Source organism: Salminus brasiliensis, chromosome 14 (assembly GCF_030463535.1).
Source record: "Salminus brasiliensis chromosome 14, fSalBra1.hap2, whole genome shotgun sequence".
Lineage (NCBI taxonomy): Eukaryota > Metazoa > Chordata > Actinopteri > Characiformes > Bryconidae > Salminus > Salminus brasiliensis.
The window spans coordinates 5,375,831-5,392,292 of record NC_132891.1 but is presented as its reverse complement, the minus strand read 5'-3'; the positions used below and the strand labels follow the sequence as shown (position 1 = coordinate 5,392,292).

Genomic DNA, 16,462 nt, shown 5'->3' with positions numbered 1-16,462 from the left:
TTTAGTAAGAAAAGGGAGGAATGAATCCACAAATGTTTATTTAAAGCCAAGCTTCAGCTCCCTGTTAGCTGCATTAGCCTAGCCTAGCAGCTCCAGATTAAAACTAAAGAAGCCGACTTCAGAAACCAAACCTGTCTTGGCCGTTCGTACATTTGGTTTAGGGGGTACCCAGTTCCATCCTTACCCCCTACTGTCTACCGAGCTTCATTCATCAGGCTTCTGAGCCTCTGCACAACTGGAAGGAAGGAGCTCCTGCTGTGACAGGAAGGACTGAAGCTTTGTTTTCTGGGGTGAAACGTCAGAGGGACAGTCACACCTGACGTCTCAGGCAGTCTTCTGGATCTCATATCAGCACCCAGCTGAGAGAGGATGGATAGAATACATTTCCCTCTTGGGTTATACTGCTGTCTTCCCTTCCCCCTCTCTATTTCTCCATGTCGTTCATCCACCTCCATCCACAGTTGCAGTGATCTACAAGACAATGAATGGACATTGCAAGGGCCACAGTCTTGGAATGAAAGGTCCCGGGTAGTAAATGGTATATTTCATTGGGAGAATATTACAGAGATGAATGCAGCATTAAGGACTTTGCCCAAGGTCAAGGTTAGCCACAATGCAACACTAATGGTACAACAACTAAGGTCATTTATCCCCAGTATGTGCCAACATGTTTCTCAACCCAGCAGAGCAGTTCACTGCTAGCTAACATTAGCTAGAACATTTAGCTAATAACGATCTAACATCAGCTGCAGAGCAGTTAAGACCGAACATCAGCAAGCGAAAGACTGAAATGAAAAGAGACGGGGGTTGGTGGGGTGTAAGATAGCAATAAGCATCGTGACGAGCCTTGCACAGGGTGTAAGATAGGGCCCAATGTGCTTTAAAGAAACACCAAGGTTCTTTGGGCACCACAAGTTGTTCTTCTATGTTCTATGTTGTATAAAGTATCTTCAAGTATATAGTACCTTTACTCTTGAGAGTGTGTGGTGCATCCAGAAAGGAACTGATGGTCCTTATGTGCCCACCTTAACCTCAAGCGACTCCACTCGCCCAAATGGTGCTAAATGGAGGCTTCTTGCCTTAAAACCATCTTTGAAGGTGTTTTTAAGAAAAAGCCCCATTTTAAAAAACGAGAGTGAAGTAAGAACCATTATCCCTAATAGCGCAGTCTTCGGAAAGGCTCTTAAAAGATCACAGTGAATCAGAGAGTCTGTAATTACAGTTGATCAGTTTTAAGTGCATCTGTTTACTTGCATTTCTTCTGAATAATCTCCTCCTGACTTTGCTTATCTTAAGCCAACGACGAGATCTGAAAAAAAACTGGAGATGGGACTCTGACACTGCACAGTATGGCTGTATTCATCATGGACCAGCATCTATGAGGCTATTTAAGCATCAGTGGTCATGGATACTACGTTGCCTCAGTGACGGAGGAAGGGTCATTATTGTGTCCTTTTCTTCACATCTGATTTCTTCACATCTGTTGGGTCCTAATTTGCTGAAGTAGCATTTTCATTTCTGTCATTTGTTTTCTGTTTCCACAGGAACCTGTTAGATGTGGACACCTTCTCCAAGTCTGATCCAGGTAGGTGCATTATGTTAGCTTGTGGCTTATCATGAGCTGAGTGTATATGGGTTGAGAAGGCCTAACGTTGGTCATTGTGGCCAGACATTTCTGTAAGCTAGTTATGTGATTTATTGACAAAGAGTTGGTCTTCATTCATCCACAAATGATTATGTATTATTGGTTCATACAATAATATCATTTACAAAATGGCAACTGTGCAGGAAAGGGGCAAAAACCTTCTTATCTTTCAATGGAAGTCAATGTAAAGTCATTTCTATTGGTCCATTCATCATGAAAATGGAGATACAAGGTTTTTCCGTGACAGTAAGGATATGTAGAGCTTGCAAATGTGCATTTTTAAAGGGGTACTTTGGCCAAAATAAAAAAAAAGTGTGCTTACTTTCCTTCTACACTGGTACCACCTTCCAGCCAACATGCTCACTTGGGGTTCACATGGGTGGAACGTGGGCTAGGCGGGTTCCAGGCGGGCTCCAGGCGGGCATGGGATCTGAGTGGGTTGCTAGAATGGGTCCCATTATTACAGACCTTAATGGATCCCATCTAGGCACAGTATGCCTGTCCCATCGCTGACCCTGGTGGGCTACCATATATAAAAGTAAAGTGTACATTGAAATGTGTCCTCTGCATTTAACCCATCTGTGGTAGTGAACACACACACACACACACACACACACACACACACACACACACACACACACACACACACACACACACACACACACTAGTGAACTAGGGGCAGTGAGTACACACACACCCAGAGCGGTGGGCAGCCAACACCAGTGCCCGGGGAGCACAGAGGGTAAAGGGCCTTGCTGAGCTTGCCGAGCCCAGGAATCAAACCCACAACCCTGTTATCGATAGCCTGGCGCTCTAACCGCTGAGCCGCCCACTGCCCCTATAAAGGGCCAGCGTGGAACCCATGGACATCCCATGCAGGCCACACATGGACATGTTAGCTGGGTTTAGTCTGTAGAGTGACATATTCTGGTTTAAGACTAAGCAAACTCCCTTCAGGTGATAGTAGGCTCCTGCTTGAAATATTGTATATATTTATTATTCTTAGAGTTGATTTGTTTATAGATATGACATATTGGCAGAATGCATGCTGGGTATTGTAGTGAGAGAGCATTGATGGAAAAAAGGAATACTAAATATTACCATTTGTGAAACTAATGAGGCTGGGAGATGCAATGCTGCACTACAGTGTAGTAAATAACATCTAATGCTAGTTTTAGCCTTGAATAGCCCTTTAGTCCCTAGTTCAGCGCATTCTCCTACACTAGATGGACAAAAGTATTGGGACACATCTCTTAATCGTTGAATTTGAGGTCCCATTGCCACAGGTATATAAAATCAAGTACATAGCCATGCAGTCTGCCTTTCCACACAAATAAGTTGTCCCAACATTTCCCCTTAATGCTATATGGACAAAAGTATTGGGACACCTACACATTGATACAATAGGTATAAATGAGCTAAACTGATGTAGGTGTATATATGTTAATAATAATAATAATAATAATAATAATAGGCTTTTTTGGCAGCTTCACTTTCGTAGGTGGACTGTGCGGTCCGTTCGAGTGAAAAGTACGCTTTATAAGTTGAACAATGACTCCACTCATTCAGAAAGGTGGGAAAATTTCCATCATCCGCCCCTTTTAAGTATCTATGCAGTTTTGAGCCTGGAGGGAAAACCTTTTGAGTTTCTGCTGTTAATTCAGTTTAATTTAATTCAGTTCATTTGAGGAAAACACAAGGGTGGGCATTCACCCTTTGAAAAACCAATCCCAGACCTCCGGGAAACACTGAATCTGACCTCAGTGTGTCAGAGGTGCCCCTCTTATTCCACCTATTAACAATCCGCCCTGATGCTCGGGGCAATTAAACGCTTGGCTGTTCTCGTCTGAGTTGTAGTAATTTGTGCCTTGATTTGATCCCATTAAAAGCTCCTCAGGTGACCCATTAAAGGTCATAAACAAAGGAGTCAGGGAGGCTCTTATGCTGAGGGCGGTGGTTATATAGGTATATAGCAGGAGAACATACGGAGCTGTTGCTCATGTATGAGGTGGGGTTTGCTTCATCCTCATGATTATGAGCCAGGTTAAAGAACACCTTTCAAACAGCATGTGTTCTCTATAATACCTTGCTAGCCCCCTTCCCCCAATCTATTCTTCATCCATCATGCTGCCATTCTTCTAGCCTCACAGTAAGCCAAATGAAGCCAGGGTGGGGGAAATGGTGTAGGATTTGAGAAGCAAATGACCCTTTCCGTCTGGGCTTTTCCTTCTCTGTGCTTCTAGTGAAGGTGTAGCTGCTCCCTTGTTATGGAAATCATTTTTAGGGGAAATTTGGAAACCTAATACCTAAACTGGAGCAAAGGTTCTTTCTAGAGCTGAAAGCCATGGTTTGGTCACATTTACACACTATCCCTCAACTCAGCTTTATTAGCCAAGGGAGCTGTTGGAATCACTTTACTTGGATGGTAAATTGTAGATACCTCATAGATGCTCACCTGATCTCACCTGACATTCATCTAACATTCAAATGAATGTCTATTAAATGCAGCTGAACTCTAAGTTTAATGTAAATGAGTATCAATTGAACGCAACCCTAACGTAGATTTAAGGTTTAGGGTAAGGTTAGGGTTTTGATTTTGGGTTGATTCAAGGGTAAGGGGTAAGGTTAGGGTTAGGATTTACGGTTTAAGGTTAGGGCTAGATTTAAGGTTGATTCAAGGGTACGGTTAGGGTAAATTGAGTTCCAATGAGTATCAATTGAACGCAACCCTAACGTAGATTTAAGGTTTAGGGTAAGGTTAGGGTTATGATTTTGGGTTGATTCGAGGGTAAGGTAAAGGTTAGGGTTAGATTTAGGGTTGGTTCAAAGTTGAGGTTAGGGTTAAGGTAAGGGTTAGGGTTAAGATTTAAGGTAGATTTAAGGGTAAGGTTAGGGTTATGGTTAAGGTTAGGGTTGGGGTTTAAGGATAATTCAAGGTAAGGTGTGGGCTATGGTCAGGATTTAGGGTTGGTTCAAGGGTAAGGTTAGGGCTAGATTTAGGGTTGATACAAGGTTGAGGTTAGGGTTTAAGGTTAGGGCTAGATTTAAGGTTGATTCAAGGGTAAGGGGTAAGGTTAGGGTTAGGATTTACGGTTTAAGGTTAGGGCTAGATTTAAGGTTGATTCAAGGGTAAGGTTAGGGTTAGGATTTAGAGTTGATTCAAGGGTAAAGGGTAAGGTTAAGGGTTAGGGTTGAGGTTTAGGTTAGAGCTCAGCTGCATTTAATAAACATTCAGTTGAATGTCTGTTGAATGTCAGGTGAGCGTCTATGAGGCATCTACAATTTACCATCCAAGCAAAGTGATACCAACAATTTTAGTCTTGCTTCTGTAGGTTTGACATGTGACATTCTTTTCTTTATTAAAATGAAGAAATGTACAGAAACTACAGGTTTAAAGATGACTGCTTCCACTGTTTTAGCTGTGGAACGCGCTTTGGAAAACTTGATTTCCATTGGCAACCTCTCAGTGGCTTACCGTCTGTTGTTAGTTCTGTTTTTAGCTGTTAAATGTTCAATGGAAAATCGTAAATGGAAGTATGATTTTATTTAAACCCCGAAAAGTATTGAATTTCCGTATACAATTTTATATGTATATAGACATATGCTTTTAAAGGGGTTCAAATAACGACCTGAAACTGTCCCTCAGTGGACACAGTGGACACTTGCAACAGTAGAAAATAACAGTAGAAGAGCCAATCAGAAGACAGACAACCACTTTGTAGAAAATGTCTGAAATATCTCCTACCTAGCCCACTGTGATACTGCACTGTAACATATAACAATATCATATAATATTTATATTAAATGCATATAAAATACAGGTATTTTTCAGGCATCAAGGACATTTAATGGATCTTTATTATTTGTTAGGTAATGTTTTTTTTTTTTGGATAATAAATTATACTTACTTAAATACTTAAAAACAAGTAAAGCAAAGTAAGTTACCAATATGTTGAACAGTCTTATAATATTCAACAAACTGAAATATCAAAGATTTAGACTAGAGTTACCAGGATTTCACTTGCTAAAATATCTTTTTTTTTTTTTTTGCAGGGTGTTAATTAATACTGATAATTAACCCATAGACTGGGTCAGTAACTGAGCCACTGGGCCTCACAAAAACTATTCCCACTCTAAAGATAACCCTGTCACATGGCCTAACATCCTAAACCCAGCAGTCAGGCAGAAAACAGAATAGTCAGGATTCAGTCAGTCATCAGAAATGAAAAAATCTGGATTGCTCCTCTCTGTTGCAAAGCTCTTCATTAGCTCTGTACCATAGTGCAAATCTGGCAGTTGTTCTTTACATTGTATTAAAATTCCCTCATGAAGGAACCAATAGAAATGCTCCGAAATTAGTTTTTTCTCTTATCCTGTAAATAGCAGTTATTTTGTGTGACAGCAAACATATGGTAAAGTCTGTTAGACGCTCAAAATGTCAGTGTTTAATCTGGAATGGCCAAAAATATACATACAGGACTAGTCGAATCTCATGGGAAATTAACAAAGTTGTAGTGTACATGGCTTTTGTCTTCATTTGGACTGAAGGCTGCATTCATCTTAAAGTTCCAGCCCAAAACTAAAGAACCCAACTTCAGACAGCAAACATATATCTTACCCGATTATATTTAGCGTAAGGGGGAAATTATGTAAATTTGGCTCATGGCTAAGCCCTGGCTTTAAAGTTTTCCGTTTGATCTTCCATGTAGAATTTCATAAATTCCAAACTGTGATTAATTTGCTGGGAAACTTGGATTCACGAGTTTTCCTTCCTTAATTACAGCCACCCCTGAGGTGCGGTTAATCCAGCCTCTGTCTGCCTGTCTAATGAATAGGGGTGAATGGCATAATTGATTGCATGAATTTTCTCACCTGGTGTCCCAGTCTCCGACCAAGAGAAACTGGAGTTTTCAGTTATCCCCCCAGCAGTCACATCCCATAAAGCCTGCAATCAGTCTGACAGCAGACCCTCTTGGCGCCGCACTTCTCCCAGCCCTCTCTTCATTTCAGTACATGGATCCGATGTCCTCCATCTGTCCAGCAGCCATTCGCTTTTCCCATCATCCTTCATTTCTAGACTCTAGACGCCATCTCCCTGTCTCTCCCCTCATTAGTCGGCTCTAATCACCGGCCCATTTGTTTTAGCTCTTCCTTAGACTTAGGCTTGACTGCAGATACGAGCAGGCTGTCCAGTCATAATTAGTCTGGTCCAGGATTGCCTTCTTGACAAGCAATTCTCATGGACTCCTCGTGGATGGCTGGGTGTATTATTAAACAACAGAATCATTGATTGTTTTTCTCTCTCATTATTTCCAGTGGTTGTTTTGTACGTGCAGGGAATCGGGACGAAAGAATGGAGAGAGGTGAGTAAAAGTTTTTCAAGAACCCCCCCCCCCTCCTTAACCATCGCCACCCGGTGCCAGGGTGTGGTCATTGAACGGATTTGGTTGTAGTATCACACAGTTTGAGTAGCACGATGAAACAAGACTTTTAAGTAATGCAACATCTGTTATTACTGCTGAAGGATGGATACACTGATCAGCCATAACATTAAAACCAGATAAATGAGATTCCAATGGGATCTGTCAAGGGGTGGGATCTATATAGTAGGCAGCAAGTGAACAGTCAGTTCTTAAAGGTGATAAAGCAGTAAAAATGGGCAAGCCTAAGGACCCGTCCACACCTACACGGATATTTTGAAAAATGGGCCTTTCCCTCTCTCTGTTTTTTAAATGATTTCCATCCACACAGAGATGAAAATGCTTGCATGAGCATGCTAGCCCTGTATAGGGCAATAGTACCTCATAAAGTGAGGCATCAAACACTAGGAAGAAGGAAGAAAACACAGGTTAAAGGTTAAATCCCAAATGACATCCTGCTCCCTACGTAGTTCACTCTGCATATATGGTCATGTGTGGACGGGGCCAGTTTGACAAGGGCATGACTGTGATGCCTAGACCAGTAGTTCACAACTTTGGTCCTGGGGGACGCCCTGCCATTTTAAGACCTTTCAGTCTTTTCTCTGCTCCCAACTCACCCGATCCAGCTAATCTGCTCACATACAAGTCCTCCTGGAGTTGAAGGTAATACCTGCGTTCCAAAGCCTAGGCTGCGGCTGATGTAGCTTGGGTCCTTGTTAGGACTGTCTCATGTAACCCAATAGTAGCCTAATGGTCACACAAATGGTCTAAAGTCTAAAGTCCCATCTCTTGCAATTGCGGAATGAAACCATGTGTGCCTTTCCTTATTATCACGAAAATAAACAAACTCTGCTCTGGCTTTGTTTTTTTTTTTCTCCCATGTTTTCCTGTGTTCCCATTTTCCCCAGTTGCATCCTCCAAATCTCTGAACGTAGGCTGCATTTCTGGGCTGTATATGGAGTATAAGGGTCCTTCACTTCAAATGCAGCCTAGGCTTTGGAACGCAGCTAGTGCATTTCATAAGGAAACCACTAAAATGTTCAGAGCAGAGGGTCTTGTGGGGTGTTGGTCTGTACCTACCAAAAAAAGTGCTCCAAGGAAGGACGACAGGTGAACCGGCGACAGGCGTCACAGGCACCCAAGGCTCATTCAGTCTATGGAGGCCCCACTTCACCACTTACAAGTCTTAAAGGATCTGCTAAAACATCTCAAAGCCAGATACCACATGACACCTTCAGAGGTCTTGTGGAGTCCATGCTTTGATGTGTCAGAGCTATTTTAATGGCACAAGAAGGATCTACCCAATATTAGGCATTAGTGGTTTTAATGTTATGGCTGATTGGTGTAAAGCAGTATTCGGATTTGACCTACATACAACCTAGTAATTCAGAAGATCTCAATAATATCATAAATTGATGGGGATCTTATATTCGAGCAGGTCATCCACTGCAGAATGACACAAAATCTTAATATCTATAGGAATATGATATGTATAACTCATATATTAGCTATTATAACAGTCTTGCTCATTTTATAGCCATTATGAGACTGGCAACCACAATGTAGTGGGATACAGTGGAGATGAACTGTTCCTCTTTTAGCCTCGAGCTTGGCACCAGCAATATTCATATAATAACATAATATGACCCACAGGCCTGGGCTTCAAATCTCCTTCCTAACCCCAAGTTGCAGTGGTGCCGAAGTACAGTAGGTGATGCCTCCAGGGGTTTAACTGAGGTTAGGGTAGTGGGGAACTCAACTTTCTTCATGGGTGCCAACAAAGTAGGTACAGTATGGTCCATTTTATGCTGTATTATCTGGAGTCCTCAGCATTGATAGCAGAAATGATCTGCCTGGGATAGACGTTTAGTGAGGTGCATCGTTACATTTCTAATACTTCCGTGATTATTGGACCCCTTCCCTTAATAGCTGTGTCAAACCAGTCTGGACAGGATTACATCCGTCTCTTGAGAGACGTCCTGTCCATTTGAGTCCACTCTCCTGCACATTTCCAGTCCATGTTCACCTACTTCAGCATTTCACCTGCTGTTCCAGACTGAGAATTGGAATTGAGGTCTGGTGATTGTGCTGGTCAGTCAGAACGTCCCAGTGGTTCATTTTATCTGTTGAACCAGTCGCATAGATTTTTACCTATGCAGGTGTAATCCTGGAATTGGAGGGTGTTAGGGTTGTGTGTGAGGTTTTTAATCAGTGACAAATTTAATAAAAATCAATTTGCATGAAAGGAGGCCTGTTGCATGATTCAGATAGCTCTGATCTGAAAGGCCTTGCTCACACCTGCTAACTTCATCTGTCTTAACTACCAGGATTATGTCTGGAAAAGGCCAAACCTCCTAGAAATGCAAGTGTAAACACACCCGACACTCATTTAAACAAAGGGACTGCTTCAGGAGGTGGTCTGAGACTCATTGGAGCCACATATTATAGCAGTCTAAACACATCCGCCTCTCCAAGACATTCAACAACCATAACTCCTCCCAGTACAACCGAAAAACACCAGTAATAATTGCTGTGTAGCAAGCAGATTTGCATATTCCATCCAACAACAGCGATTGGATTTCAGTTTGAATAACCGGAGACATGTGCATGTGGCTAAAATCTCAACAAGGAATCACAATCCAGGTACTAGTCACCTCAAGTGACCAGGTGGTAACAGGGTCAACTTCTTTAGCATACTAGGCTAGCTAGGTCTCTACAGCCCGATCATCCTCGTGCAGTGCCGTCTGCAGGAGCCTGAGGTTACTACCACTGTAATCACGCCAGGAGACAATTTTTTGTCTGGGGAGCTTATAATTACTTCCGTTTGTTTTGGTGTCAATGACAAAAACAAGACCACGTCTCTTCTGCTTTCAAATAAGTTTATAACCTAAACTTTCCACAGAAATTTGCTAGAAATAAAAATAATAACATAATAAAACATATTAAATAATGCTTTTATTATCAGCAGTGATCACTCTGACCTTTATAGGGGTTAAGAAGAAACTTTTAGTAAAGGTAAGCCTTTCATTTTTATCAAACAATTAATGACACAGGCTAAATAAATATAATCAAAATAGACAAAGAGTGACGCCGCGATCTTGTAAATAAATTGGAGAAGTCTGTGTCACATCTGTGGTCAGCTTCTTTTAGGTGCTTCAACCAATCCAACTTTGTATTCTACTGGAGTTTATAAGCACCCTGCACCCATCCCAGCAGAAACAGTGGAGATAAAGAGTGTCTGAGACAGCTTCCTGCTCTCATGAATCTTTTGGGTAGGGAAAGATTCTCAGAGTGAGTCAGCAGCAAAAACAAACGGAAGGAGCCAGTTGAGGAAGACAGGAGCACTAACAGATAAAGGGAGGCAGCAAAGTGAAATTGGGTGGATGGATTTTTTTTGCCATCTCCCAACCCACCAATTATTACCATTGTAAAGATGAATAAACCCTGTGTTATTTCAGCTTCAGGATGGGGGCAGGGGTGCCCTCCTCAAGGACAGTGTCAATTTCTTGTATTTTGCACTGTTGGGGCAAGACTGGTCATATGCAGGACCTGCATGGTGCCCTTTTAGTTCATTACATGGCTGTACTTTTACTGTTGGTGCGTCCACTTACCGAACAAACTGGAAATCCAGGGGTAAATCCGTTCTGCTTCTGAGCTGGAAGCTCAGTGAAGACGGTCTGAGACACTGAGGCTTGATGTAACAGAAGGGGGCAGGTCTACAAATTTGGTTGCAAATTTGACCAATGTGGCGGACAGTTTTGGCTTCATTTTTATAGAACGGAAGGGAATGTGACCACTGCGGCCATGTTCTCTACAGTCATTGGGGCAAGATGACCCTTTTAAAGTTCAAGTAAAGTAAAGTATTTGGGTAAAATACTGATTTGTCTAAATTAGACAAAAATTTTATTTTTTATTTACTTTTTTTTTTACCCAGTTTTCCTCTCTAGTTAGTTTTTTTTTTTTTTTTTTAGCCAATTACTCAACCCACTCGTTAGTACTCTCTCCCTGTCACATGTAACACTCACAACATTGGGAGGGTAAGGACTGACACATGCCTCCTCTGACAACTGGGAAACCAAGAACTCTCTGATACCAGGTGCTGGGTACCCAGCTCTGATGCATTGGCTAATAGATGCCCATGCTGGCCAGCGTCACACTGAAGTGATGTGGGGAGAGAGATATTGCCATCTACCCACCCAGAGAGAGAGAGCTAGGCCAATCATGCCCTCTCTGGCTCCGGCTGCTGATGACAGGCAGCATGGCCCAGGAATCGAATCAGCGGTTCTCGGGTCGTAGTGGAACAAAATTATTTTATGTTAATAAAAGACACCTTTGCTGTTCCAGACCATGATAGTGCGCCCCCTAGTTGTTGTGTCTGTAGCTTCGCTTCAATTGATGAGTGTTTAAATTTCCATCTATTACATATGGGTGGGCAGTGACCTTGTGAATATTAAAACTTCCACTTGTCGCATCTGAAGCAGAAAAATCTCTGATTGGCTGCTTTCTACCCTGCTGACTCCTCCCTAAGCCCCACCTACATGCATTCAACACATTTTCATTTAAGGCGTTTAGCAGACGCTCTTATCCAGAGTGCTTTGCTATTTACTCAAGAAAAACCTCGGATAGTTTAAATAGACTAATAATTCAAAGATACCTCTAAGCTTTAGACTCTACTAAACACAAGTCAGTAAGGAGACCACTCTGCTATTCACCCAAGAACTCTCAGAACAGGTGGGTCTTCAGTCTGGGTTTGAAGACAGCGAGTGTTGGACTCTGCCATTCAGACACCCAGTGGAAGTTCGTTCCAACACTTTGGTGCAGGACAGAAAAAAGCCTGGAAGCTCGTCTTCCGTGGATCTTAAAGGATGGCGGGTCGAGCCGAGCTGTACTTGAAGCTGGAAGGGCTCTTGGTGCAGATCGGCTTTTCACCATTGCCATCAAGTACGGAGGGGCTGGCTGGTCCAGTCTTGGCTTTGTAGGCCAGCGTCAGGGGTTTGAATCTGATGACCTGGGCAGCAGCTACAGGAAGCTACAGTGAAGAGAGAACACAGCAGTGGAGAGACATGGCTGAATTTAGAAACATTGAAGGCGACCCGACCCGTGCCGCTGCATTCTGGATAAGTTGCAGGGGTCTGATGGTGCGCAGAGGAAGACCAGCCAGGAGAGAGCTGCAGTAGTCAAGTCTGGAAGTGACGAGAGACTGAACATCTGAGCACCTGGGTGACTCTCTAGAGAGGAAGGGTCGAATTCTCATCAAACATGCCTAGAGTTATTGAGAGTGTAATCTTCTCTTAAATAATTCCTTGAGCGAATTGATTATTTTACATGTTTATGTTTTTTAAATCCAGGCAAAGAACCATTCAAACATCCAAATGGTTCTGCTCCATCATCTAAAGAACTTGATGAACCATTTTTTAAAAGCATATATATTCAGATTAGTAACGGCATAATACGCCTGGAATCTGAAGGGTTAAAATGATCCTGGCATCGTTTTAAGAAAAGGCCGTCTCAGAGAGAGGACAGTGGAGAACCGAAAACAAAGCAGTCCCCAGAGATTCAGAGCCGCAGCTGACAACTTTAGCAGTGCACTCTGGAGACTTTCTCCAGCAGGAGTCATGAAGTATTAATATTTTAGCCTACACCTCTTCAAACAGCGCCAGCACTCCCGTAGCAGACTCCTGCCAGATAGACCAGATACCAGCACAGAACCTGTGCACTTGCATGTGTTAAGCACTTGATTAGCTTTGCATATCTGAATGTGCTGCATTGTTAATGAGAGCACTGCCTTCAGTAACACTCCTAAAACGTCTGCTGCACTAACTGCCAGAGGAACCGAGGCAGAGGTTAGCAGGCTGCCGTTTATTATTAGCACTGACATTTATTTAAAAAAACACAGATGGTGTAAGAGCTACAGTTATGAAATTGTATAGAATATCTACATTTACATACATTTATTTAATTAGAATTAATTTTTAATTTTAATAGACTTTAACTGATAAAAACAGGATCATGCACTGATTACATTGGTGGCAGTACAGAGACCCTATGCTCTCTTAAAGGGTTCTTTAAGACTTCTTTACTAAGGTAATGGTTACATATAGAACTGTAGGAATGCTTAAATGTTTTTTCACCTGTTTAAAAGGTTCTTGATGTCTAGATGTTTCTACATAGAGCCTTTCAAAAATGTCTACAAAATCTAAATAGAATCAGAATCTCTTTATTTTGCCAAGAACGTTATACATACAAGGCATTTTACGACAAACTGACAGCTCCAGAAAAAAATCTAATATTGTGAAATAAGAACCTTTTCAGTACTATCCAGAACCATTTTTACCATTGTTACCATTTTAACCATCTATTTTTTTCTACTACAAATGTATGTAGTGTAATATGTAATATTAAAGGTAGTTATTAATGAAAAAATAACTCAGAAAGCATTAAGAAACGCTTTCTGATTCAAACTGCACCCTGAATCACATGCTCAAAAAACATAGTGCATCCAACAAGAATGAAAGTCTTGTTTTTTTAATGTAACAATAAAATATGATTGTTGCATTTACTTGAAGTGTACTGATTATGATCTAAAAAAGCCCAACACCCTTTTTTGTTTGTTTTGTTGGTGTCAGAAATAAGGGTGGCCGATATATAAAAATGATTATTTCCTGATACTCTGTATTTATGTAGAAATGCATTGTTATCGTCAGATTCTTAAAAACTGCTATTAAAGTACTCTCACATACTGAGTACAGTGATTCCTATTCAAAATCTGCTGCACCTTATCCAGATAAACAGCTCTAATAACTCTCTCTGTAATGAAATGTTCAAGCATTGACGATATCCACGATACGCTCGCTTGTATCACAATAACAAAATATATTGTGATTTTGGTCAAATATTGTCATACCCAGACCCATAGTCAGAAACTCTGTATAAGAAATGCATAAATATAAATCACATATCATACATACCTCATGATTTATTGTTTTATTAACCCTTGTCAACCTTGAGGCAGAGTTAAAAGAGTACATCCACCCTCAATCTCAACTAGTCTCCCGCCCTCTGTCGTAAAATGTCGTAAAATGCACGTTACGGGGTTGTTAACAAATCTGCGGCGGTGGGGCTTGATGAGGAACAGGCAGGGTATAACGAAGCCAATCGAAGGCTTTCCTGCTTTGTACAGCCAGTGGGAATGTCAGCGTTTAGAAGGACATTCAGAGTGAGTAAAAGGTTTCCTCAATTCTGAGAAATGGTTTCTGGGCCTTTTTTATTTGTATTTATTTCTATTTATATATTATATTTATTTTATTTTCAATAATTTAGCATGTATAATTTGTAAGAACTCTCAGCCAACCTTGTTGTTTTGGCTTCCTTTGGGGGCAGTTAACTGTAGGGGGTTTCTATTAATTACATTAGATTCATTTTTTTTCCACTTAGAGCCTCTGAGCTTGTGTGATCTTTTTGTAGTTGGTGTCATGCCCAATTTGGGAACTCTGGCTCTAAGCTGTTTTTCTCTATGGGAAAAATGAATGGCGTTTTCAATTATCACCTCTGTTCCACCCTGTAGTAAACAAAAATCTACCAAACAAAGTCAGACAGAAGTGAAAATACTGCTGTTGCATATCGGCTACAAGCCAGCACCTCAGCGGTTTCCTCAGAACACCAGCTTCTCGAAGAGTAGCCCACTGATGCACTATAAACTATACCACTGCATTTGACAAGTGTTGATCATTTTGCTAGATCCAGTGGATCTGAATTATCTAAGCATGTTTTAATGGATCGGGTATCGGCTATTTTAATCCCAGTCCAGTTCCGAGTCTTTGTTTTAACCACAGTGTTCAGAGGACCATCCGGTGCCCCAAGATACCATTAATGACCATGATCCCCAGCCGGCTGCAGCAGCAGTGCAGATATTCTCAGAAGGTTCTCAGAGGTTCTGCAGTGTGGAGCTATTTTACAGTGGAACAGACCATAGAGCTCCGGGCTGTCGATAACAGGGTTGTGGGTTCGATTCCCGGGCTCGGCAAGCTGCCACTGTTGGGCCCTTGAGCAAGGCCCTTTACCCTCTCTGCTCCCCGGGCGCTGGAGTTGGCTGCCCACCGCTCTGGGTGTGTGTGTGTGTACTCACTGCCCCTAACACATGTGTGTGTGTGTGAGTGTGTTCACTACCAGATGGGTTAAATGCGGAGGACACATTTCGCTGTACACTGTACAGTGACAAATACGTGCACCTTTAATATCTGACCCTTTATAACACCTACTTTATACGCCTTCTCACATCGGAAAGAAGGATGGACCCAAACACCTGTGGATATGTTTTCAGATCTGAAGCGAGAGCGAAGCTTGATTTCCTCCTCTTCTGGTAGGAGAATTGGTGGTCTCCTGAATTTAGGGATTGTTAGGGAATGTTAGGGGTCCCATTCCAGTTTGACAACTCTGTTCCCTTGTCTTTCTCCCTTGATTTCCCCCCTTCCTAATGTAAGCAGATCACCTTGTAGCTAATTCTCCTGAGAAATCTGGAAATTGGCTGGAATTTCAAATTGGTTAGGGTGGTGGTCTCTGACTTTCCACAGTGCTGTACTTCTGGAGCTACACGGGCCCCCATAGAGCAAATCCCATTGAAACGAATAGCTGCTAATGCTGGTGATTCAGTCCAAGTCCTCAATCCAGGTCCTGTGATTCACACCCTGTATTGGATATAGATCTGATTGATTCCACAGGCTTCTTAGAGCTGGTAATAGAAAGTGTGGATTGGGGGCTGATATGAGGGATTATATTTGTATGGTCTGGGAAAGGGGAATCTGAGCATTGGAGCAGTGTGAGGAATCAATAGCTCATTGCTGGGAGATATCAGTGAGAGCCACGAGAGCTGCTGACCAGCGGGGACGGATGTGTGATGGCCGCTGGGATGTGTCCGCCAGCTGCTACTCCACTTCTGAATCACCCTGGGAGAGTCTATTCCACCTCCTCACTCACGCTGAGTGCAATCTGCTGTTTGGATCTGCTGCCTTGCTAAAGAAACTTCAACTTAATGCTCTCTGGAGAAGCTGGAACTTCGGGTTTGATGCTGGTGGTGGAAGTGTTTGTAACTATTGAACTATTATTTATTGATTTATTGATCCTAAGACTTTCTATTAAACACATTTTGCAGTATCGCTATCATTCATATTCATTCATTTAGTGAAAGAAGGAAATTATGATTTCATTCCAAGCATTATTTCTCCTGCTCCGTTCACCCAGAAACTCTTAAACCTGCCTGTTTTTGCTTCTATTAAACTAATACGTTATTTATTAAGCTGTAAGAGAGGGCTTTCAGTGTGGGCTCACAGATAGAACAGTGCAGTTGAAGCTTTGATGGCTTTTAGAGCTGTGGAAAAATGTCCTTGGAGATTTCTGTTGA

At 42.0% G+C, this 16,462-nt stretch overlaps 1 protein-coding gene across 2 annotated transcripts in view; it reads left to right on the top strand.

Moving 5' to 3' along the window:
• The window catches only part of cpne9 (copine family member IX), a 65,062-nt gene that overhangs the window by 7,244 nt on the left and 41,356 nt on the right, over positions 1-16,462 (top strand). For both annotated transcript variants that reach the window (XM_072696567.1, XM_072696568.1), the window contains exons 2-3: positions 1,545-1,585; positions 6,962-7,008. In XM_072696567.1, coding sequence (XP_072552668.1) covers positions 1,545-1,585; positions 6,962-7,008 — 88 coding nt within the window. The remainder of the gene's footprint in view (positions 1-1,544; positions 1,586-6,961; positions 7,009-16,462) is intronic.